Source organism: Oreochromis niloticus, linkage group LG16 (genome assembly GCF_001858045.2).
Source record: "Oreochromis niloticus isolate F11D_XX linkage group LG16, O_niloticus_UMD_NMBU, whole genome shotgun sequence".
NCBI classification, from domain to species: domain Eukaryota; kingdom Metazoa; phylum Chordata; class Actinopteri; order Cichliformes; family Cichlidae; genus Oreochromis; species Oreochromis niloticus.
In genome coordinates this window covers 11,032,890-11,057,469 of record NC_031987.2, presented here as the reverse complement: position 1 = coordinate 11,057,469, position 24,580 = coordinate 11,032,890, and the positions used below count along the sequence as shown (strand labels likewise).

The 24,580-nt window shown below is 42.4% G+C and overlaps 4 protein-coding genes across 4 annotated transcripts; all 4 read right to left on the bottom strand.

Moving 5' to 3' along the window:
* Positions 1-2,810: 2,810 nt before the first annotated feature.
* On the bottom strand, positions 2,811-3,942 carry LOC100695829 (olfactory receptor 10A6-like). The gene has a single exon (XM_019352765.2). It carries the CDS (start codon positions 3,735-3,737, stop codon positions 2,811-2,813), a length of 927 nt encoding a protein of 308 aa, XP_019208310.1. The 5' UTR covers positions 3,738-3,942.
* A 5,156-nt stretch (positions 3,943-9,098) lies between these two features.
* LOC100696088 (olfactory receptor 10A6-like) lies at positions 9,099-10,338 on the bottom strand. Its single transcript, XM_019352798.1, has one exon. It carries the CDS (start codon positions 10,023-10,025, stop codon positions 9,099-9,101), a length of 927 nt encoding a protein of 308 aa, XP_019208343.1. The 5' UTR covers positions 10,026-10,338.
* Positions 10,339-13,163: 2,825 nt separating this feature from the next.
* On the bottom strand, positions 13,164-14,090 carry LOC100696353 (olfactory receptor 4D1-like). Its single transcript, XM_013271411.1, has one exon. The coding sequence runs from the start codon at positions 14,088-14,090 to the stop codon at positions 13,164-13,166; it is 927 nt and encodes a 308-aa protein (XP_013126865.1).
* A 5,366-nt stretch (positions 14,091-19,456) lies between these two features.
* LOC100696617 (olfactory receptor 4D1-like) lies at positions 19,457-20,383 on the bottom strand. Its single transcript, XM_013271412.1, has one exon. The coding sequence runs from the start codon at positions 20,381-20,383 to the stop codon at positions 19,457-19,459; it is 927 nt and encodes a 308-aa protein (XP_013126866.1).
* Between the last annotated feature and the right edge of the window lie 4,197 nt (positions 20,384-24,580).

Sequence of the window (24,580 nt, the reverse complement as noted above, 5' to 3'; positions counted from 1 at the left end):
GGTAGCCGAGAGATATAATCTCTCCAGTGTGTCCTGGATCTGCCCCTGGGCCTCCTGCCGGTGGGACATGCCCGGAAAACCTCGCCCAGGAGGTGCCCAGGAGGCATTCCCGCCGCTTCACACTTGGCTGCGAACCATTCGAAGGCGAGCTGGATGCCAACACCTGATGAAGCCAACAGGCGAAAGACTTCCGCCACTTGGCTACGCCTAGAAATTCTGTCCATAAAAATTATGAACAGAATCGGTGACAAAGGGCAGCCTTGGCAGAGCCCGTCACCCACCAGGAACAAGTCCGACTTATTGCTGGCTATGTGGACCAAGCTCTTGCAACGATCGTATAAAGACTGAATGGCCCGTAGCAATGGGCCAGACACCCCATACTCCCGGAGCACCCCCCACAGGATCCCCCAAGGGACACGGTGGAATGCCTTCTCCAAGTCCACAAAACACATGTAGACTGGTTGGGCAAACTCCCATGCGCCCTCGAGTATCCTCAAGAGGATAAAGAGCTGGTCCAGTGTTCCACGACCAGGACAAAAACCGCATTGTTCCTCCTGTATCCGAGGTTCGACTAACGGCCGGACTCTCCTCTCCAGCATCCTGGCATAGACTTTAGCAGGAAGCCTGAGGAGTGTGATTCCCCTGTAGTTGGAACACACCCTCCGGTCTCCCATCTTAAAGATGGGGACCACCAACCTGGTCTGCCAATCCAGGGGTACTGCCCCTGATCTCCACGCAACATTGTAGAGGCGTGTCAACCAGGACAGCCCTACAACGTCCAGAGCCTTCAGGAACTCGGGGCGGACCTCATCAACACCAGGGGCTCTGCCACCGAGGAGTTGTTTAACGGGAAAATGATAAAATGAGAGCCCATTTTCCAGCTTATTCCCTTCCTGATCGTGCGATCTAACATTGCAACCGACAACACAGCAAGTACGAGCCATAGCTGATGTTTCCGTGTGCTTTCGCTCCTGTAGCCCTTTGTTTGGCCCACTAAGATGGCGGCTCGACCAAAAATTGTGGCCACGCCCCTCTCCCGTGACATCACGCTCCAAAGCCCTATATGTCAGCTTGGGTCTTAGACTCCACCTCTCTGGGAAAATCTCAGGCTCTCCGAGGTATGGAGACCTATCTCCCCTCACCACACTCAGACGTTGGTGTGTTGGTGGTTCTTGGTGTTCGGGGCTGGGCGCTCATGTATGTACCAACTCACTCCTGGTGGCCGATTGGCGGGGCCTGGGGCCTGTGGGCCAGCTGGGCCCCTTCCGGCGGGTGGGGTGCCCTCAGGCCTCTGGCCTCTGGGCCTGAGGCCCGGTCCTCCCTGGCACAGCTGGCTACCGACAGAGCCCGCGGGCACGTCATTGCAACCCCCTCTGGCCTCTGCTCCGTGGCTGCTGGGTGACCTCTCGTTTGCTGCTCTCCTCAGCTCTTCCCAGGAGGGTGGCACGGTTGCCCCCCTGGTGGTCCTCCTTGGGTCCTCGTATTCTGGGGCCTCTGGATGTCTGGGGCCTGGATCTCCTCCATACCTGCTTCATGCCCTGGGGGACGGGGCTATGGCTCCCCACACTCCCTAGCAGATCGTTACGTGGAGAAACCTTTTGAATACAAGCGTGCTGATCCACACAGGTGTGCACACAGGTGTACACATGGGTGTTCACAGACACAAACTACACCTTTCTTGGCTGCTACCTCAAAGCACATTGTGCACTGTTGATCTTGCGTACTGCACAATAACATGTAATATTTAGTATCTACTGTTATCTACTGTTAGCTAGTTTATTGTGATGGTGTTGTATTTATTATGTTGGTCTTTCTTGTTTGTTTTCTCATCTGTTTTTTCTTATCTCCATACAGGTGATCCAGGTGTTTTGTTTGTTTTTCTTTTTTTTTTCTTCCCCACTCTCACCATCTCTTCTCCCCTCTATTTTTCTTTCTCTCCCTCTCTTTCTTTCATTCTTTCTCCCTGTCCTATCCCCCAGTCATGTCTGTCCCATCTGTAAGAACCGAAAATCAAATTAAATAAATACATAATTATAATAAAGGTCAATCAATAGGTCAATCATCATATGGCAAGGTCATGTTGATCCAGTTGGTAAAGTAAAGCCGCTTGGTATCTTTCTTGGCCTTCAGACAACAATTCTGATGGCTAAAGATCCAAACAGGAAAGGCAAAAAAAGAAAACTTTGCTCACGGTCGACTCAATGACTGCAAAGTGCCCAAGAACTCATCACGCCTCCACCACCGTGCTTGAGATTTGGTTCTGTTTGGGCTTGTATGTTGCGGTTGGTATCCACCAAATGTGGTGCTGTGCATTACTGGCTTTCTGCTGAAACCCTTCCAAACAAGCCATACTTGTTTGGTCTTTTTTTAATTGTGCTGTCCTGAACTTTAACATTTAAGATGCTAATGGAGGCTAAGATGTAGCGCTTGGGTCTTTTCTCAGAATATTGCATTGTCTTGCGGTGAAGGTTTATTCTAAACTACTAAACTGATAACTTTTAACTAAATTATTTAAAAAAAAAACAACCACTTTATTCATACCAGTGTGTTTAATACATTGATTTGTGTGTCAGAATAATAACATTAGCCTTTCACCGAAAGATGATTATCTCAGGAGAAAAGAGTAAATTACATGTTATAAGGTTACTTTAAAAAAAAAAGCAACACAACTTTCAATGACATCAGCATTTTATAAATTAAAATATATGACTTATTTTCTTCATGTCTACAAACCATAAGACCATTGCCTAATGTTTCTACACCAGACAGCAGAGAGGCTTCAAGACTTTCTTTTGCTTAAACAAAGACATTTATTTTCTCTTAAACAGAAACCTTTTACATGATTGCCTTATCTTTGGCAAATTAAATCCATACATAAAAGGGGTGAGCATTGGTTGACAAATGAGCATATACATAGGTAAAATGATATTGACTTCATCTGGTACCTGACTTATTAAAAGCCTGAAGTTAATAGAGTGAAAAATACAACCAACAAACAGGTTTGACACAGAGACGATCTGAGGGGTGCAAGTAGTCATGGCTTTCTGCTTGTTTTCTGTGGATGTTTTTCGGCAGACTGTCAAAATTTTCACATAAGAGACTGAAATTAGACTGAATGGTATGAAAATACTCATTATGACAAAGATTATGATAGATATAGAGCTTTGGACTGAAACCGAGCATGAAAGTCTAATTATTAATTGGTGCTCACAATACACATTGTCAACAGTATTTCCACAAAACTGCAAACTGAAGATGAATGAAAATGAGAGTATGAAAATAAGAAATGAAAAAACCCACACAAGCAGAATAATCTTAAGCACTCTCTCTGTGTTCATAATGACATTATAATGTAATGGATGACAGATTGAAATATATCTGTCATAGGCCATGGCTGCTAAACTCCAAAACTCAGCAGGTGCACTTGTGTACAAACAACACATCTGCAGAAAACACCACGGCAGGGTCACTTCATGACTGTCTGAAAACATCTGTGAGAGCAAAAGAGGATACAGTGATGTGCTGGCATTTATTTCATTCACACATAAATTGCTGAGCAGTATATACATTGGCTCATGCAGCCTTCTGTCCACATGTATGACTACAATAAGAACTATGTTGGCCACACATATAGAGACATACCAAAACAATATTATGATAAAGTACAGGTATTTGAAATCCCCAACATTTCCATAAGCAGCCAGCACAAATGACACAATCTCACTGGAGTTTTCCATTTTCTGCTTAATATGAGACGGTGAACAAAATCAATAATAATGTTATCAGTGGTTCTTTAAGACATAGATATGGGTATCAGATGCCCAAGAGAAGTCTCTATTATATTGTTTAAATGCTATTTTACAAATAATTGTTATGCCATTATGACATATTCATTCTCAGCAGGTGTGACACCTGTGACAAAATGTTTACATAAGCAGTGAAATAATAAACAATAAACTGTTTTATATAAGGTTCAAGATTTGAGCAGCGAAATTAATTTGAACTGAAGAACAAATGAAATTATAACATAACATTATAGTCATTACACTCCCTCCCAGCTCAAAGAGACAGAAGCCTAACATTTATAGCACCAGTACAGAGGAGAAGAAATGAAGTGGGTGGGTCAAGGTTGGAGGCAATGGCATACGGCTTTGTTTTTGTCTTTGTCTGTTTCTGACATTTGTTTTAAATATGCAGCTTTATAAAAATATAATATCAATAAATAATTTTCATCAATTATCAAGGCTTTTCAGAACTGTAGAGGAAGATAACTTTTGTGTTGTTGTTAATGGAAAGTCAAATGTCCCTTAATGTTTCTCTAAATGTTTGTTATGTGTTTCAAAATGGAATTTGAATCTACAAACATTTAGTTTGAGAGCGGTGAAATACTATAAAAAATTAAAAGCAACATTTCTGAAGTTCGAACACAGCGTAAATAAAAAGAGAATACAATCATTTGCAAACCTGAGGAGAAGAAATGAAGTGGGTGGGTCCAGGTTGAAGGCAATGTTCCTCTTTTCTTTTTTAAAATCTTTGTCTGTTTCTGACATTTGTTTTAAGTATGCTGCTTTACAAAAATATAATATCAATAAAAAACAAAAACAAAAAATGCTGGAGTCCAGAAAAACTGTACACAAAATCAAAATCCCAGCAACAGAAGTCAGAAAAAAACAGAAAAGCTAGGTCAGCCATGCATCCAGAAACACAAAGTCCAAGCGCAGTTCCAGGGGCCGACCCGGAGGTCGACGGGACCACAGTCCACAGTTTAGAAGCGCTGGGGGCCGACCATGCGGAATGCAACGGCGGCGACACAGTTCAGGAGGCCGCCCACGACGCATATGATGTCCAGCCAGCGGCCTGAAAGTGGCTGATGATGTTGAGGTGGCGAACGTGGAAGAGCTAGCTGCCTAGATGTGGAAGTGCCGTCCAAACAGGTCGTGGACCAGATGGCGGCGTGGCAGAAGCAGGACCAGACAATGATGGCGCTGCAGGTGACGGTATGGAAGCCACAGGTGGTGATGCTGCAGGCTGGATGGATCCCTCGGACCCTCCAGCGGAGACAGAAGACAGTTGAAGCAGTCCCTCGGATCTTCCAGCGGGATCTGAAGATGGCTGAACGGGCCCCTCGGACCCTCCAGCAGAGACAGGGGGCTGAACCGGGCCCCGCGAAGACGGAAACAAAACCAGCAGGCACGAGGACCTCTGGCAGACACAAAACAAAACCAGCAGGTGCGGAGTCCTTTGGCAGACACGAAACAAGCCCCCCCAGCGGGAACTGAAGATGGCTGAAGCGACCCTCGGGCCTCCAGCAGAGACACAAGGCTGAATGGGCCACTCGGACCCCCCAGTGGGAACAGAAGATGGTTGAACGGGCCCCTTGGACCCTCCAGCGGAGACAAAACCAGCAGGCACGAGGATCTCTGGAAGACACGAAGCGAAACCGGCAGACGCGGAGTCCTCTGACAGACATGAAAGAAACCTAGCAGGTGCAGAATCCTCTGGCAGACACGAAAGAAATCCCGCCAGCAGGAACTGAAGATGGCTGAAACAACCCCTCGGACCCTCCAGTGGAGACAGAAGATGGCTGAACAGGCCTTGGACCCTCCAGCGGAGACAGGAAGCTGAACGGGCCCTTGGACCCTCCATCGGAGACAAAAACAAAACCAGTGGGGACGAGGACCTCTGGAAGACCTAAAGCAAAACCTAGCAGGCGCAGAGTCCTCTGACAGACACGAAACAAAATCCCCCAGCGGGAACTGAAGATGGCTGAAGCGACCCCTCTGACCCTGCAGCGTAGACAGGAGGCTGAACGGGCCCCTTGGACCCTCAAGCGGGAACTAAAGGCTGAACAGGCCCCTCGGACCCTCCAGCGAGAACAGAAGATGGTCGAACAGGCCTCTCAGACCCTCCAGCAGAGACAGGAGGCTTAACGGTCCCCTCGGACCTTCCAGCAGAGACAGAAGGCTGAACGGGCCCCTCAGACCCTCTAGCGGAGACAGAAACAAAACCAGCAGGCACGAGGACCTCTGGCAGACAAGAACCGAAACCAGCAGGCGGGAAGTCCTCTGGCAGACACGAAACAAAAACAGCAGGCACGGAGTCCTCTGGCAGACACAAAACAAAACCACCCAGCGGGAACTGAAGATGGCTGAAGCGGCCCCTCAGACCCTCCAGCGGAGACAGGAGGCTGAACAGGCCCCACGGACCCTCCAGCAGAGACAAAAGACTGAACAGGGCCCTCAGACCCTCTAGCGGAGACAGAAACAAAACCAGGAGGCACGAGGTCCTCTGGAAGACACAAAGCAAGCTGGGGCTGTGCAGGGCACTGGCTCTGCTCAGGCAGTGACAGCAAGATGCAGTCCTCAGTGGGCTGAAAGTGTTCACTGACACTCCCAGTAGGGGACTGAGGCAGATGGGTTAACTCACTTGAACTCTCGGTGGAGAATGATTGTTGAGATGGCTCAGCAGAGCTCTCATATAATACAAGTTGTGCTGGCTTCTTAGTCTACAGGGGTTCACAGTCATCTGAGAGCTGAAACTCAGCCTCTGGGGAGGTTCTTGAGAGAGCTACAGTCTCAAAACAGGCCAGCTCCTGAGAAACAGGCAAGTTCCCTATAAGATTAGCTCCTGGCTTAGAATGAGCAGGCGAAAAACTGTTCTTTATATTCATGGGATGAAGATGAGTTGCCCCTGATTTGCTTTCTGTTGAGCAGGCTGTGCTTATTCTTTTAGAGTAGGAGTTTACAGTTTGTGTAGACATAGCACCAGGCACAGAAAGAGTGGGTGAAGGTGGCTGAACACAAAACTGCACTGACAACGGAACTAGAGAGTGAACTAGTGAGTGAGGTTGTAACACAACAGGAGACTGAGCTAGAAACTAAGCTAATGACTGAACTGACAGTTGAACTGCAACTTGAGCAGGTAACTAAGCTGCAAGCTGCGCTTAGTGTTGAACTGCAGACTGAGCTACAGGCTGATGGTTTATTCTATCCTGTAGCTGGCTGAGCTACAGGTTGGGCAGCGGCTGAATAGCAACACAGATCGGCAGAGGAGCAGACTCCATGAAAATAGTCTTATCACAAATAGGTTTTGCCCCTTTTTCACCTCGGCGGGGAGTCTTTGAAAAAAACAGTCTTAGTGAAAACCGTTCCAGGTTGAGCATGAGTAGTTGACAAGTAGTCCTTTATGTTCTCTGATTTTGAACATGGAGCTACGGGAGATAAAACAAACATTTTTCATTGTTCCCAACACCAAACTCAGCCCGACTGGACCGACGGGCTGGGAAGAACATCCTCCGCTGGGCTGAGCAGCAAAGCAGTTGTGGCTGGGCGAAGATGTAGCATGTTGAGGAGAAAATCCTGTGTGATCGCAGGAAGCGATCCCAGTAGCCACAGAAGATTGGAAATCAGTTGCTGTAACCTCCTCAGCACGATGAAACTCCTCTCCTGAATGATCCATCCACAGGTTGAGAAGATTTTCCACCGAGTAAATGATGTCCTCTCGGAGCTCCTCAGATGGACTGAATGCCGCTGGGTCCATGGTGACTGGTCCTTACTGTCACGATTTGCGGGGTAAAGCTAGCCTAAATGTTGTCAACGTATACTCAAAATCAGAATCACAATACTTTCTTAACCCCTAAGGAAATTAGGGAAATATGTTCAGGCATCATTGGCAATCAGATAGAAAATTAGTCAAGTAAATGCCGCAGCCATTAATATTTAAATTCAGCACTAGTCAAATCAAATAGAAAGGACTTCTTTTTTACTATCTGGTAAGGGAGATTAATTATTTTCTTCCTGACTGAACCTTTTCTCTGGTTACATTTCTGTCATTTAACTTTGAAGTATTGTTGCATCCTGGTGCCTTACATCTCTCTTCATTAAGTCTTCTCCAAGCTCCACACACACAGACCTGCACGTGTGTATGGATCATAATCATTTTTATCCACACACTATTGCTTACCCAATTGTGTCAAATAGGGTAAGACCTTTAACTGACTCCTGATCTCTAACTGTTCTTCAAACCTGATTCAGGGGTCTACTCTTACTCACTTTCTCTCTCATCACGTTCACTGGTCTTATTGAGGAGAAGACTCGAACTGTACAATGACACTCTTTAATAAAAAGTTCTCATCATTATCTCCCGTAAATTGGTATAAATTTATGTTGTGTGATGTGAATGCTGATATATGCCACTATTCAGTGCTCCTAAAATGAATTGAGTTTCTCCTATGAACTTGTAACAACCCTTGTTGTGTTATAGCATCACTAGGGGGGGTTGCCCTACTATTGTAGTAGTTGGGGGAGTCTCCTGGTGGTTGTGTGAGTATAGCGGCAGTCATTACATGCAGCTCATGTTATGTTCTCAGGAGAAACCTTACTGTTGTAATGGGCTGGCGCCGGCGACTACCGATCCCCGCACATATATGTACGGACAGAGTAGAGCCGTGGAGACCTGGCTTGTATGGTCTTATGTTGCTGATAATGAAGAAAAGGTCTGTTGTTTTATTTAACTGACTGGCTTCGAGTTATCCGGCTAACCTCCACACCACATGCCTGCTGGACCTGCTAGCCGCTCCTTCCTCGCCAGACTGCTGTTACAAACTCTACCCTTGTTCTAACATTCGTTATTTAAATGATCTAGCCACCTTGATCATCAACTTTCATCTGTCTGATAACTGGATGAATGATGTTTGTTGTAGCAGAGAAACACCTAAAACAATAATAAAATCATTTTAATGACAGTGTAATAAAAAATAAACCCTGTTTTGCTGCATGAGAAAACTTTTAACTAAATTTAAAAAAAAAATTATTCATAGCAATTTGTTTAATACATTGATTTGAGTCAGAATAATAACATTAGCCTTTCACTGAAAGCTGATTATCTCAGGAAAAAGAGTAAATTACATGTTAAAAGGTTACTTTAAAAAAGTAATACAACTTTAACTAGATCAATGACAATGAGCATTTTTTAAATTAAAATATATGACTTACCAGATTTTATTTTCTTCATGTCTACAAACCATAAGACTATTGCCTAATGTTTCTGCACCAGACAGCAGAGAGGCTTCAAGACTTTCTTTTGCTGAACAAAGACATTTATTTTCTCTTAAACAGAAACCTTTTACATGATTGCCTTATCTTTGGCAAATTAAATCCATACATAAAAGGGGTGAGAATTGGTTGACAAATGAGCATATACATAGGTAATATGATATTGACTTCATCTGGTACCTGACTTATTAAAAGCCTGAAGTTAATAGAGTGAAAAATGCACCCAACAAACAGGTTTGACACAGAGACGATCTGAGGGGTGCAAGTAGTCATGGCTTTCTGCTTGTTTTCTGTGGATGTTTTTCGACAGACTGTCAAAATTTTCACATAAGAGACTGAAATGAGACTGAATGGTATGAAAATACTCATTATGACAAAGATTATGATAGATATAGAGTTCTGGGCTGAACCTGAGCATGAAAGTTTAATTATTAATTGGTGCTCACAATACACATTTTCAATATTATTTCCACAAAACTTCAAACTGAAGATGAATGAAAATGAGAGTATGAAAATAACGAATGAAAAAACCCACACAAGCAGAATAATCTTAAACACTCTCTCTGTGTTCATAATGACATTATAGCTTAATGGATGACAGATTGAGATATATCTGTCATAGGCCATGGCTGCTAAACTCCAAAACTCAGCAGGTGCACCTGTGTACAAAGAACACATCTGCAGAAAACACCACGGCAGGGTCACCTCATGGCTGTCTGAAAACATCTGTGAGAGCAAAAGAGGATACAACGATGTGCCTGCTTTTATTTCATTCACACATAAATTGCTGAGCAGTATATACATTGGCTCATGCAGCCTTCTGTCCACATGTATGACCACAATAAGAACTGTGTTGGCCACACAAATAGAGACATACCAAAACAATATTATGATAAAGTACAGGTATTTGAAATCCCCAACATTTCCATAAGCAGCCAGCACAAATGACACAATCTCACTGGAGTTTTCCATTTTCTGCTTAACATGAGACAGTGAACAAAATCAATAATAATGTTATCAGTGGTTCTTTAAGACATAGATATGGGTATCAGATGCCCAAGAGAAGTCTCTATTATATTGTTTAAATGCTATTTTACAAATAATTGTTATGCCATTATGACATATTCATTCTCAGCAGGTGTGACACCTGTGACAAAATGTTTACATAAGCAGTGAAATAATAAACAATAAACTGTTTTATATAAGGTTCAAGATTTGAGCAGCGAAATTAATTTGAACTGAAGAACAAATGAAATTATAACATAACATTATAGTCATTACACTCCCTCCCAGCTCAAAGAGACAGAAGCCTAACATTTATAGCACCAGTACAGAGGAGAAGAAATGAAGTGGGTGGGTCAAGGTTGGAGGCAATGGCATATGTTCCTTTGTTTTTGTCTTTGTCTGTTTCTGACATTTGTTTTAAATATGCAGCTTTATAAAAATATAATATCAATAAATAATTTTCATCAATTATCAAGGCTTTTCAGAACTGTAGAGGAAGATAACTTTTGTGTTGTTGTTAAGGGAAAGTCTAATGTCCCTACATGTTTGTCTAAATGTTTGTTATGTGTTTCAAAATGGAATTTGAATCTATAGACATTTAGTTCTGGAGTGGTGAAATCTCAAACATGAATGAATTTCATGTTCATAGAAAAAACTAAAAGCAACATTTCTGAAGTTCGAACACAGTGCAAAACGTAAAAGGAGAATACAATCATTTGCAAATCTCATAAACCCATATTTCACTCACAACATAACCTTTTAGGAAAAAAAGTCATTTTTAAAGTGATGGCCACAATAAGTTGGGGCAAGTCCATTTTTACCATCATGTAGCTTCCCTTTTTCCTTTAACAACTGTCTGTAAACATCTGGGCTGATTAGACTAACTGCTGGATTTTGGGGAGAGGAATGTTGTCCCATCATTGTCTGATTTAAGATTGTAGCTGCTATACAATCCCTGATCTTCCCTGAAAATGACATCATCCTGATGGGACATTTCATTGTTCTAAAATCTTTATAAAGCTTTATCATTAATAATGTTAAGTAAGGTGATTCAAACTGGCTGGGCCTCTCTGGAGGAGCACTGCCGTTGGATCCTGATTAGCTGGATGAAGGCAAGTGTAACTGTCAGCTCTGGGATGCAGCAGCCATGTGGCTGCAGCTTGGTCTGATGAGAGAGGAGGATCGGTTGCTGGATGCCATTATGCTGGAGCAGGACCTCCTGGTGAGACAGCAGGGTGGTTATGTTGCCATCAGGTAACAATGTAGTACTACTTACAATTGAGTATCACAGACTCAAAACACAGACTAAAAAGCTGTGGTTAGTTTCCGCCTTCTGTGCTGATCACCATCTGGTAGTGATTTGGATCAGGTGATGGGAGAGGATGCTGGAAAGACCTGGTGCACCTAAACATAGTGAGGTTGCGTTGGGAACATCTGGCAGAAGCTCCAGCCCGTGACATCTTCGACTCCCATCTGCAGCAGAACTTCAACAGTTTTCCAAGGAAAGCTGAGGATATTGAGTCAGAGTGTACCATCTTCTACTCATCCAGTGTTGAAGCAGCTGCACAAAATTGTGGATGCAAGGTAGTTTCTGCCTTTAGTAGTGGTAACCTTCGAACCAGATGGTGGACACTGAATTAAGTCTGTTAGACTCCTAAGGCAGCTGAAAGTTTCTGGCAAGCCAAGCAGTGTGCAGTTCTAACATGAGCTAAATCAAAAACGTATGAGTGGGAGGAGTTTTGTGAGGCCATGGAAGAAGACTTTTGGTCCAACTTAGCTCAATTTAATATTCCACACCTCCATTGTTGAGGCTGCATCTTCCATCTGTGGCTGTAAGGTGGTTGCTGGTTGGTGTCTGTCATGCTATAAACAGCTCGTGCTATTGTGTCAGCTCGACACAATCTCACATTTCCTAATTAAAATGGCAAAGAAAGGAATTACCTTCACTATCCCCTACCAGTATAATTTCACTGAACAGGTAACACCATGAATCAAGCATATATGACAAGACATATTTTTCTTTTGGGGAAATTGCTATTGTCCAGTTCAGTATTTTCTGTGTGAAAGCCACTCGTAAAATTTGGAGAAAAAAACAAAGGAAGTGTTTGCTGAACAGTCGGCCCACTGTTTGATGATGTGCTGTCTGCAGGTTGGTCAAATCCTGTCCGGACAGCCAGAATTGAGTGACACAGTGGAGCAGATTTGCCCTCAAGTCAGTAGAACGATTCCACTGTATCACAGTGTCTGTTGCTATTTTAGTATCTTAAATTAAAGTAAGTGGCACCCGACCAGCACTATACTCTATGTGAGTAGAGGACTGTTTTATTCTCCTGAGTCAACTTAAGTTTTGCAAGAACTGCAGCCAGTAGAGCCTACGTCTTATTCCATGGCCTCCCACACCTGAGTTTTTGCTTTAGCTGATTTTATAACTGCACTATGCTTGTCCTACCAGAACTAATCTAAACATATAGTGAAATTTAGTGCCCTATCTCATTCAGGGATTACCATTACTATGGGCAACAACCACTTTGGAACAACAGCCTCATGCAGCTGCCACATTATTGCAGGTGTGGAACTGGCACTAGGCAAAGAAAACAAGTTCTTTGATTTTCCTGTTACAATAATAATAATAATAATAATAATAATAATAATAATAATAATAATAATCGGCCAATAATAACTAGGGTTCTGTTTGTGTGTGTGTTCATGCACGAGTTAGTCTGTATTTGTGGTAGTAGGCGTATGTCTTCTTTGTGGAACTTCTGTTGTTTAGCCTTTGGAGTAACATTACATCCAGTGAAAAGATCTTGTGTGCATGTGCTGTATGTTGGTATAAGTACATGAGCACGATCTGTCTGCATATATATGTAGTTTATTTTAAATAAATTCATAAAAAGACACAATTTTAGAGTATTTAATAAATTGCTTTGTTTAGTATCCAGGGAATATTACATGTCGCAAAGCAGCTTTTGCAAAATTATTTTAAAATAAAGAATTGCATGGGTGTGAATTCAAATATGTCTCTGAACCATAATATGACTGCTGAATGTTATTCTTCAACAGAGCAAAGATGCTCTAAGACAGGCTCACTTTGAACAAAGATATTTATTTTCTCTTTAACAGAAACCTTTGATATGATTGCTTTATCTTTGGCAAATTAAATCCATACATAAATGGGGTGAGCATAGGCTGAAAAATGAGGACATACATAGGCAAAATTATACGAACTTCAACTGGTACCTGAGAAACTAAAAACCTAAAGTCAATAAAGTAAAAAATGCACCCAACAAACAGGTTTGACACAGAGATGATGTGAGGCGTGCAAGTAGTCACAGCTTTCTGCTTGTTTTCTTTTGATGTTTTTAGACAAACTCTCAAAATCTTCAGGTAAGAGACTAAAATGAAACTGAAGGGTATGAAAAAACTAAGAATGGCAAAGGATATGTCAGAAATAAAGCTTTGGATTGAAAATGAACATGAAAGTCTAATTATTAATTGGTGGTCACAATACACGCTGTGAATAATATTTCCACAAAACTTCAAACTGAAGATGAATGAAAATGAGAATATAAAACTAAGAAATGAATACAGCCACACAAGCAGAATCAACAAAAACACTCTCTCTGTCTTCATAATAACATTATAGCGTAATGGATGACAGATTGAAATATATCTGTCATAGGCCATGGCTGCTAAACTGCAAAATTCAACAGGTCCACTTGTGTACATACAACACATCTGCAGAAAACACCACGGCAGGGTCACTTCATGACTGTCTGAAAACATCTGTGAGAGCAAAAGAGGATACAGTGATGTGCTGGCATTTATTTCATTCACACATAAATTGTTAAGCAGCATATACATTGGCTCATGCAGTCTTCTGTCCACACGTATGACCACAATAAGAACTGTGTTGGCCACACATATAGAGAGGTACCAGATCAGTATTATGATGAAATACACATATTTTAACTGGCCAATATTTCCATATGCAGCCAGCACAAATGATGCAGTCTCACTGGAGTTTCCCATTTTCTCCAAAATATGACACACTGGATAAGACAGATCAGTAATAATAATATATTATATTCATTAGAAAGAAATACCAGACATCAATATGGATGAGCAACGTTTCTATGATACCGTTCAAATGCTGTTTTACACACACGTTACCTGATTATGGCACGTTCTTTCTCAGCAGCTGTTGCACCTATTGTACAATGTCCACATTAGCAATCAAAAACAAACAGCAAGTAGTTCTATATCTTAAAAGATTTAAGATTCAGTTACACAGATTCCTAGATATTAAGAACACATAACATTAAACTCAGCTGCTTCCCTCCAGGTTGAACAAGACAAAAATAAGCTTCTAGTAATATTTATAGCTGCAACAGAGAGGAGGAGGAGGAGGAGGGCCAATTAAAGGCATTCTCAACAATGGAGGTGAGAAACATAGTCAGTTTAGATTTGATCCTCCCAGCCTCTTCCTGGAGAAAACATTAGACTTTCCTCGCTCAGGATGCTGATTGATGTTCTGCTAGATTTGGGAATTGAAGATCTCACAGGTTGGGCCCTTTGCCATACGCTCTCAGTGCATCCTCACTATACATCTGTGCCCCTCTGCACTCCAGTCTTCTTTTGAACATATTTGAATTTAGTTTAGCCAAAATGCTGGACAATTCCAGTGCTATCGAACATACCTGCTAAATAAGTTGTATAATTTTACAGGATTTCACTAGAGAAAAAAAATCCAGAGATAAGGATATTATGGATTTGTAACTTCCCAAGGTAGAGTCATTCTTTGCCCTAGCTGGGGAGAGCAAATCATGGCAATAATCGATGTACACTTATGCTTAGAGTGGATATTTAATCGAAGTTTCAATTTTTAGACTGTTATTAACCCCTTTTACCCCAAAGTGTATATTTACTCCCCTTACCTCAGTCTCAAAGTATATATTTATTCTTACTCTTCCTATATTTATTGTTGTTCTTTTGCACTGAATGGAACTGGAACCTCGTTGTCTCGTCTCTATGTATACTGTACTGTATATAGTAGAGATGACAATAAAATTTACCTTGACTTTGACTTTGATTTGTACTTTCCCAAGACAATCATCGAACTACACTTTTGCATACCGTGGATTACAATTTTAATGTACTTTGTCATTTTTGATTAAGGTGTTGCTGCGTGTGTGTGTGTTTTAAACGGTTTTATGACATTGTCAACAAATTATGATAAGTGTTCAAATTCTAATATTGCTAAAGTAAGCCAAAATGTTATCAACATTCAAAAAACATTTCAACCAAAGGTAACAGTAGTCCCCTCCTTTAATCACTATCTTATTGTGGTGGAGGAGCTATGTTGTTGTTGTTTTTGCTGGGTTTTTTGCCCCTGGTAAGGTCTCCCAAATTTTCTGAAGACCCCTAATAAGCACAACTTCAAGGGAACAGCTCAACCTGCCCAGGATAGCGTTACCAGGGCCCCTCACTGGAGCCAGACTTGAGGAGGGTGCCTGAAGGCGAGTGCTTTGTGGCTGGGCCTTAGCCTTAGCCCGGCCACCAGGTGCAGCCCGAAGAAGGACATGGGATCACCCTCCTGTAGGCCCACCACCTGCATGATGCGCCACAGGTGTTAGTTGCTCTGCATGCCGGGTGACGGCCAAGGGCAGAGACACTCACAACTGATCCCTTGCTACTGAGGCTGGCGATGGGGACATGGAACATCACCTCTCTGGTGGGGAAGGAGCCTGAGCTTAGTGCGTGAGGTTGAGAATTTTCGGCTAGATATAGTCAGCTTCACCTCAATGCACGTCTTGGGAATCTGTCTCCTGACCGCTGGTGAGTCACAGATAGCTGGGTATCCTGGTATCCCAGTTAGCTTTCTACCTGTATACTAAAGTTTTTCACGGTGGACAAGAGGGTTTGTTTCCTGTGCCTTTTAACTGATGTTCAGGTCGGGGACTACCTGTTCCTTGACAGAGAGCACCTGGTCTTCTTAGAGTACCTGGGTGGGGTCCTTGAGAGTGCTCCACCTCTGTTGTCCAAGTGGGAGACTTCAATGTTCATGTTGGCAACAACAGTGGGACCTGGAAGGGTGTGATTGGGAGAAACAGCATGCCTGACCTGAACCTGAACAGTGTTCTGTTACTGGAAGAATGTGCAAACCACCACTCATCCATAAGGTGAACATGGCACCAGGACACCCTAGGCTGCAGGTCGATGATTGATTTTGTAATTGTATCATCAGTTCTGTATGTTCTGTACAGTCGAGTGAAGATTAGGTCTAAGCTATCAACTGGATGCTGGACAGACCAGGCACACCCAAGTGTATAGTAAGGGTGCGCTGGGAACTCCTAGCAGAGGCCCAGTCAGCAAGATCCTAGACTCTCACTTCTGGCAGACTTTGATAGCATTCCTAGGGACGCGTCCTGCATGGTGTTATGTCCTGGCCTAGGAGTAACCGGGACCCAACATGAAGGTGCAAATTCCCGCTCCAACCACTCCTGAGAAAGGTCAGCAAAAGGCGCATGAAGGTGCTAGCAGCAATTTATTTACTTCTGACGTGAGCCGTGCCCAAAATAACAAACAGAAAGGTTTCTAATGTTCCTTAAGCTTTCCTTTTAAAACAAAAGCAAACAAAAGACAATTTTCTATCCTACATTCCCTTGTCAAAAACATGAGAAAAAGGGTTCAACAAAAAAAGGGCTTCTCACTCATACTAAATCTGCTGCAGTGCTCAATATATACACTGAATACACAATTACAAGCAATGTTTAAACAACTATTTAGAAAGGTGCTCTTATCTCACACAAGATATCTCAATTACTGACAGCTCACGCGTTGCAAATTTTGACCCGATTTTTCTTCATTTCAGCTGATTGGTCAATGTCATGTCAATCACAAATTTAACAATCCAGTCAGCGAACAGATGGGTTTGGCTGTTGAAGGAGTGCTAAATTTGTGACTGACATGACATTGACCAATCAGCTGAAAGGAAGAAAAATTGGGTCAAAATTTGTACTTGTAAGTTGAAATCCACACACAGCCAAGCAACCTGAGCCCAGAGTTTTTTATTTTTTTCTTTGTATTTGTAACCAGACCTTAACAAAAAAAAAGTAACTCGTGTAAATATTTATATTACAAACACAAATCTTTTTTACACACATGCAAATTCTCATCTGTAGATGCACATACTGTTCATTCATTCTAAAACCTCTATCACCAAAGGTATCATTACACCTTTCATCACTAATAATACCTTTCCTAATGAGTTCCACAATTTCATAAACATTAGTGTCCCCATTAGACATGCAGACTTTTGAACTTGGTGAATAAACTGAGCACTTATAAAAAACTTCAAAACAATTGAAGGAACGGATGGTCTCCTCTTTAGTATAGAAGATTGTCTGGATTGGTTGTGGAAGGAATTACCTTAATTATCCCCTACCACTATAGTTTCACTGAACAGGTAACACCATGAATGAAGCATATATGACAAGACATATTTTTTGACATATTTTTCTTTTGCTATTGTCCAGTTCAGTACTTTAAGTATGAGAGGCACTCGTAAAATTTGGAAATTAAAAAAAGGAAGTGTTTGCTGAACAGTCAGTCCACTGTTTGATGATGTGCTGTCTACAGGTGGGTCAAATCCTGTCCACATTACCAGAATTGAGTGACACAGTGGAGCAGATTTGCCCTCAAGTCAGTAGATCCATTCCACTGTATCACAGTGTCTGTTGCTATCTTGGTATCTTAAATTAAAGTAAGTGGCACCCGACCAGCTCTATACTCTATGTGAGAAGAGGACTATTTTCTTCTCCTGAGTTAACTTAAGTTTTGCAAAAATGACACCCAGTAGGCCCTACATCTTGTTCCATGGCCTCCCACACCTCAGTTCCCCTTTTTCAGTAAAAGGACTACATGTTACAATCCCAGACAATGCATTGCTTTGAATGGAGAAAATCTGTTATGAGGAAAAGCAGCCCAGAAACTTTACCAGCGGCACACATCGTTGTGTGCCTCAACTTTTGTTCTTTTACCCAGGCTAATCTGCCATTTTTCCTTGGTTAGGTTTAGGGATTAAAGATCTGATCTAAATTATCATATTAAAATTTGGGGCACATCGTCAGTAGTGGACCTTGGATTCATCGGGTGTTTCAGCCATTATCACTAGACACCCTCATCCAAGGAGGCCCTGCCAGGGTTGATTAGGCCCCGGAGTGTGTCACTGGTTTATGTTAAAATTGTTATTTCTCTTCTTCTTTCTGCTGTTTAGTTTTCTACAGTTTATTCTATCTATTCACTGCAACTGAGAAATACTTACCTCTTTAATATTTATGGAGCCTCATTTCTTCAAAGGGACAGAAAAGGTGACAGTGAGAAGCAAGACAAGTAAGTAAGAGAGAGGAGAGAGGAGAGCCAGAAGGGGGGTGCCCGATCTGGCATTCCACACCTCCCCGCTGGATCGGGCTGTACGCTCTTCCTCCCCACTGCCTCCCAGAAAAGGGAAGAAGAGCAGAGGGGAGAAGAGCGGAATATTTTCTTTAGCTGATTTTATAACTGCATTATGCTTGTCCTACTAGAACTAATCTAAATATATAGTGAAATTTAGTGCCCACTGTCTCATTCAGGGATTACCATTACTACAGGCAGCAACCACTTTGGAACTACAGCATTAGTGTGTTCCACACCTGCAATAATGCGGCAGCTGCACCAGGCAGCAGTGCCACTTACTTTAATTAAAATACCAAGATAGCAACAGTCTCTGTGATACAGTGGAATGGATCTACTGACTTGAGGACAAATCCGCTCCACTGTGTCATCCAATTCTGGAACTGGCACTAGGCAAAGAAAGCCGGTTCCTTGATTTTCTTATAACAAAATAACTGGCGTTCTGTTTGTGTGTGTGTGCTCATGCAAGAGTTAGTCGGCATTTGTGATTGTAGGCTATGTGTTCCTGTGTTCTATGTGGAACTTAATGAAAAGGGGTTGAATATCACATCTCTGTTGTTTGGCCTTTGGAGTAACATTGCAGTGAAAGGATCTTGTGTGCATTTGCTGTACGTTAGTATAAGTACACGAGCATGATCTGTCTGGATATATATTCCATCTCTCACTGTTCTGGGGTGACGATGTTAAGGACAGTGTAACAACCAGAAATTTGGTTTCCTGCTTAAGAGCAATACAATACTATAGAGGGTTACACTGTGACGTGAGCCTGGTAGTTTATTTTAAATAAATTCAAACAAAGACACAGTTTTGCAGTTTTTAATAAATTGCTTTGTTTAGAATTTAGAGAAATTATATGTTGCCAAGTAGTTCTTTGCAAAGTTATTTAAAAAAATGAATTGCATGGGTATTTTGTGAATTCAAATAAATCTGCTGAACAAAGACATTCATTTTCTCTTCAACAGAAACCTTTGATATGATTGCCTTATCTTTGGTAAATTAAATCCATACATAAATGGGGTGAGCATAGGTTGAAAAATGAGGACATACATAGGCAAAATTATATGAACTTCATCTGGTACCTGAGAAACTACAAACCTAAAGTCAATAAAGTAAAATATACACCCGACAAACAGGTTTGACACAGAGATGATCTGAGGAGTGCAAGTAGTCACAGCTTTCTGCTTGTTTTCTTTTGATGTTTTTAGACAAACTGTCAAAATCTTCATGTAAGAGACTAAAATGAAACTGAAGGGTATGAAAACACTCACAGTTGCAAAAGATATGTCAGAAATAAAGCTTTGGATTGAAACTGAACACGAAAGTCTAATTATTAATTGGTGGTCACAATACGTGTTGTGAATAACATTTCCACAAAACTTCAAACTGAAGATGAATGAAAATGAGAAAATAAAACTAAGAAATGAATACACCCACACAAGCAGAATCATCAAAAACACTCTCTCTGTGTTCATAATAACATTATAGCGTAATGGATGACAGATTGAGATATATCTGTCATAGGCCATGGCTGCTAAACTACAAAGCTCAACAGAAGCACTTGTGTACAAACAACACATCTGCAGAAAACACCACGGCACAGCCACCTCGTGGCTGTCTGAAAACATCTGTGAGAGCAAAAGAGGATACAGTGATGTGCTGGCATTTATTTCATTCACACATAAATTACACAGCAATATATACATTGGCTCATGCAGCCTTCTGTCCACATGTATAACCACAATAAGCACTGTGTTGGCCACACATATAGAGATGTACCAGAACAATATTATTACAAAATACAGGTATTTTAACTCTCCAACATTTCCAAAAGCAGCCAGCACAAATGACACAATCTCACTTGAGTTTTCCATTTTCTCCATAATATCCCACAGTGACAAAGATAGATCAGTAATAATGATATATTACATTCATTAGACAGCAATACGAGGACCAGGTATAAATTGCTGAGAAATGCTTCTACTATGATGTTCAAATGCTGTTTTACACACACGTTACCTGATTATGGCACGTTCCTTCTCAGCAGCTGTTGCACCTGTTGTACAATGTCTACATTAGCAATCAAAAACAAACAAGTAGTTTTATATTTTAAAAGATTTAAGATTCAATTACACAGATTCTTATATATTAAGATCACATAACAATAAACTTAGCTGCTTCCCTCCAGGTTGAACAAGACAAAAATAAGCCTAATATTTATAGCTGCAACACAGAGGAGGAGGAGGTTGCTGAGGTTCAGTTCTCGACCTCACCGATCCTTTAATAATGCAGCTGGAGAAGAAGAGTCAGATGAGGCTGAAGTATCCTTTCATCAAAGCTTTATTACCAATGTGCTTTGGGAGATCACACTACATGCAGCCACAGCAGTGGATCCGAGGACCAATCCTCAGTCTGTTTATTATAAAGGCTCTGGGCGCTTCCTTAAGGGACTGCCCCTATAGTTATCTAGTAGTCACACGAGCATCTTGCAACCTTTAGATTACATGCTTAGTCACAGGGGCTACAGGTGAGCCCACCCTCATGCTCGCTACAGTCAGCAAAACAAGTCATAAAAAGAATACATGTTGTTTCCTTATCAAGCACACCCAAGGACACACCCCCAAACGTTTACATAGAAGGGTACACTCCCCAACTGTTCCTCTGTAGTTTCCTGCTTTTCTATTCTTCTTTACAACCTACTCCTTATCTCTGCACGTCAGAGGGGAACTGAAACATGTCACCTGCTCTAATACTTTCTCACAATCCCCCTTTTGATCTCCGATAAGAGATCACACTTTTCAGCTGGTGTTTTCCTTCCAAGTCGTCTTGGTCCACTGCAAGCAAAGGCATCATCACCCCCTTTTGTTCTATGGTACGAATGAAAAGCTGATTTCCCCCACAGTAGTAATAGAGCCCAGCACGAGCCCACTTACTTATGCGGGCTCCAGTATGATTGCATAAATGGGTTAGGGTGCACCAGTCGAATGGATTAAAACAAGTGTAGTTGTCTTGTTTAGGGGTGAATGGGCCTACTTTTGTGGTGTTAGCAAACAAACTAGCTAGAGTGATACAATTTACAAGTTGCAGCTTGGGTAATTTGCAGCATGCAATTCAATCCCCAGGTGTCATTAGGAGCTGGTCCAGTGAAAAGGTGGGGCCTGGCCGTAGCACAAGCCACACAGGGTCCCACTTGTTGTTCTCACACCCGTGGTCAAAGTTAGGGACATGGCAAAGATATACATCATAACCCCACCACAAGGAATTCTTTCCCAGCACTTTAGTACATCACATAAGTCAAAGGTGAAGGCCATTGAGGACCCTTTAACGTAGTCCACTTTCTTCCCATTATAATATGGTCTCCAAGTGTAAGTTCCAACCCAGCGCTTTTCAGGCCTTGGAGTGGCTGGATGACCTTTTGGCTCAAGCAGTTTGCATAGTATACAAATGAGTCACACACACTAATCCAGCCTAAGCAAGCTAAGCATTTTTTTTTGCTCTCCCAGAAAACCATCTTCAATGGTGTCTCTTTCTTCTCTCTGTACAAAAACTAGAACCTCTGAGGGGCTTTTTGACCTTCTTTACTTTAACACTTTACCCCTGAGATTGAAGCAAGAAGAGGAGGAAGTGTTAAAGTAGACTACCCTGAGATCTGTTGTTCCACAGACCAGGGGATTATTCTGCCCCTGCGGTTGAGGTCTGGGATTTTTGTGACTCAGTTAAGTCAGGGCTTTGGACCTGCCTGGTCAGGTCCTTCTGGATCTCTGAAATGCTTCTTCCAGGCTCCTCAGCTGCTGTGCACTGGCTGCAACGGTACCATGTCTCTCTTTCCTTTCAGCCAGACCGTGCGAGATATCCTCTCCACCACCTCGAAGGGTTTCATCCACCTTGGCTCCGACCATTTCTTTTTCAGGACCTTGAGATGGACTCACCGAGCCTCTGGCTGCGTACTTCCCTCTGTGAGCCTTGTTCTTTCTCCAACTTGTTTGGTATAATTTAAGATAAGAGCTTTCAATTCATTGATTTGTCATCAGTGCTATGGGTAACGTATCCCTCTGCTCCTGCAAAGTCACACATACATCCACCCTTTAGAAGTGAGTGATCCTAAAACAGGTGTATTGCAAACTTTACCACTGCTGCTGGGTTGAGATTCACTAGTCCGAGCGGAATTAAAAACACGACATTCATTCAAGGTTATCGTGTGTTTTGTGAGCAAATGATTTTGCATATTCGTAGTGTTTCCTCCCTTTGATGAAATATCTACTTTGCAAGTATTGCAAGTTGCCCTGTTGTCATCCGTTCTTGTAAAGTATAACCAAACTTTTGAGCGTTTGTGCCGCTTAGGCGCCATGTTTCCTGCCAGGTAAATGACGTTATGCAACATGGTGACGTCATTCGAGGCGACTGGAATCGATAGGGGAATCGTTTGCAAAAATGGCAAACAATTCCAATTAATTGAAACAGTGGGAACCGGTTCTCAACAAGAACTGGTTTTCGATTCCCATCCCTAGTCCTCCCCATCCTTCCACTGTGGTCTCGTCTCCCCACCTGCAGCAGTCCGTTCTCTTCAGCTTTGTCCTGTGTAATCCCACTGTCTCTTCCATTGCCATTTCACTCCAAACGTGGCAAATGTCAAACTCAGACAGTCTTCTCAAGGTCCATTCATGCACAGTGAAGTTGCAACTTGTTGGAAACACATCTCCATCCACTTATTTTCATCAACAACACTGCTGTTTTGTTTCTTTTGTGTTCACCTAGGGCAGCTGGTGACCTGCAGTATCACCTTCTGCCCCAACTGAAGACAGTTCCCCTTTCACACTTCCACACTATTCTTGCCTTTTCCTTTTCTTTTTTTTTTTTTACACAGACACCCTCCCTTCTCTCCACCTGTGATGGCCTTTTCAGCTGCACACACAAACCCACACTCACTCCCTGTTACACACACAAAAAAAACTGTTTTATGAAATTTGCCAAAAAATTATGACAAAAGTTCAAATTGTAATAATGCTAAAGCGAGCCAAAATGTTGTCAACATGTATTCGGAAAACACTAACAGTAGTCCCCTCCCTTAATCACTATCTTATTGTGGTGGAGGGGTTTGTGTGTCACAGGGTGAAGCTATGTTGTTGTTGGGTTTTTTGTTTTGCCCCTGGTAGGATCTCCCATAATTCTGAAGACCCCTATAAGCAAGACTTCAAAGGAACAGTTCAACCTGCCCAGGATAGGGTTACCAGGGCCCCTCACTGGAGTCAGTGTGTGAGGTTGAGAATTTCTGGCTAGATATAGTCGGGTTCAACTCAACGAACGGCTTGGGAATCAGTCTTCTGGCACTTGGTGTGTCACAGATAGCTGTGTATTCTGGTATCCCAGTTAGCTTCCTGCCTGTATACTGTGGTTTTTCACGGTAGATGAGAGGGTTTGTTTCCTGTGCCTTTGAACTGACGTTCAGGTGGACTACCTGTTCCCTGACAGAGAGCACCTGGCCTTCTTAGAGTACCTGGGTCCTTGAGAGTGCTCCACCTCTGTTGTCCAAGTGGGAGACTTCAATGTTCATGTTGGCAACAACAGTGGGACCTGGAAGGGTGTGACTGGGAGAAACAGCGTGCCTGACCTGAACCTGAACAGTGTTCTGTTACTGGAAGAATGTGCAAACCACCACTCATCCATAAGGTGAACATGGCACCAGGACACCCTAGGCTGCAGGTCGATGATTGATTTTGTAATTGTATCATCAGTTCTGTATGTTCTGTACAGTCGAGTGAAGATTAGGTCTAAGCTATCAACTGGATGCTGGACAGACCAGGCACACCCAAGTGTATAGTAAGGGTGCGCTGGGAACTCCTAGCAGAGGCCCGGTCAGCGAGATCCAATGTTCAAACAACTATTTACAAAGGTGCTCTTAACTCACACAAGGTAGCTCAATTACTGACAGCTCACACGTTCCAAAAACACTCCAGCTCAGGGTTTTCACACAAAAGCTCAAATCAATGGAAAATCAGCTGACACTTTTTAGGTAGTAGAGGAGTTAAGGAGAGAGGTGAGATGGCTGTTAGCTGGAGGTTAAGAGTCTGCAC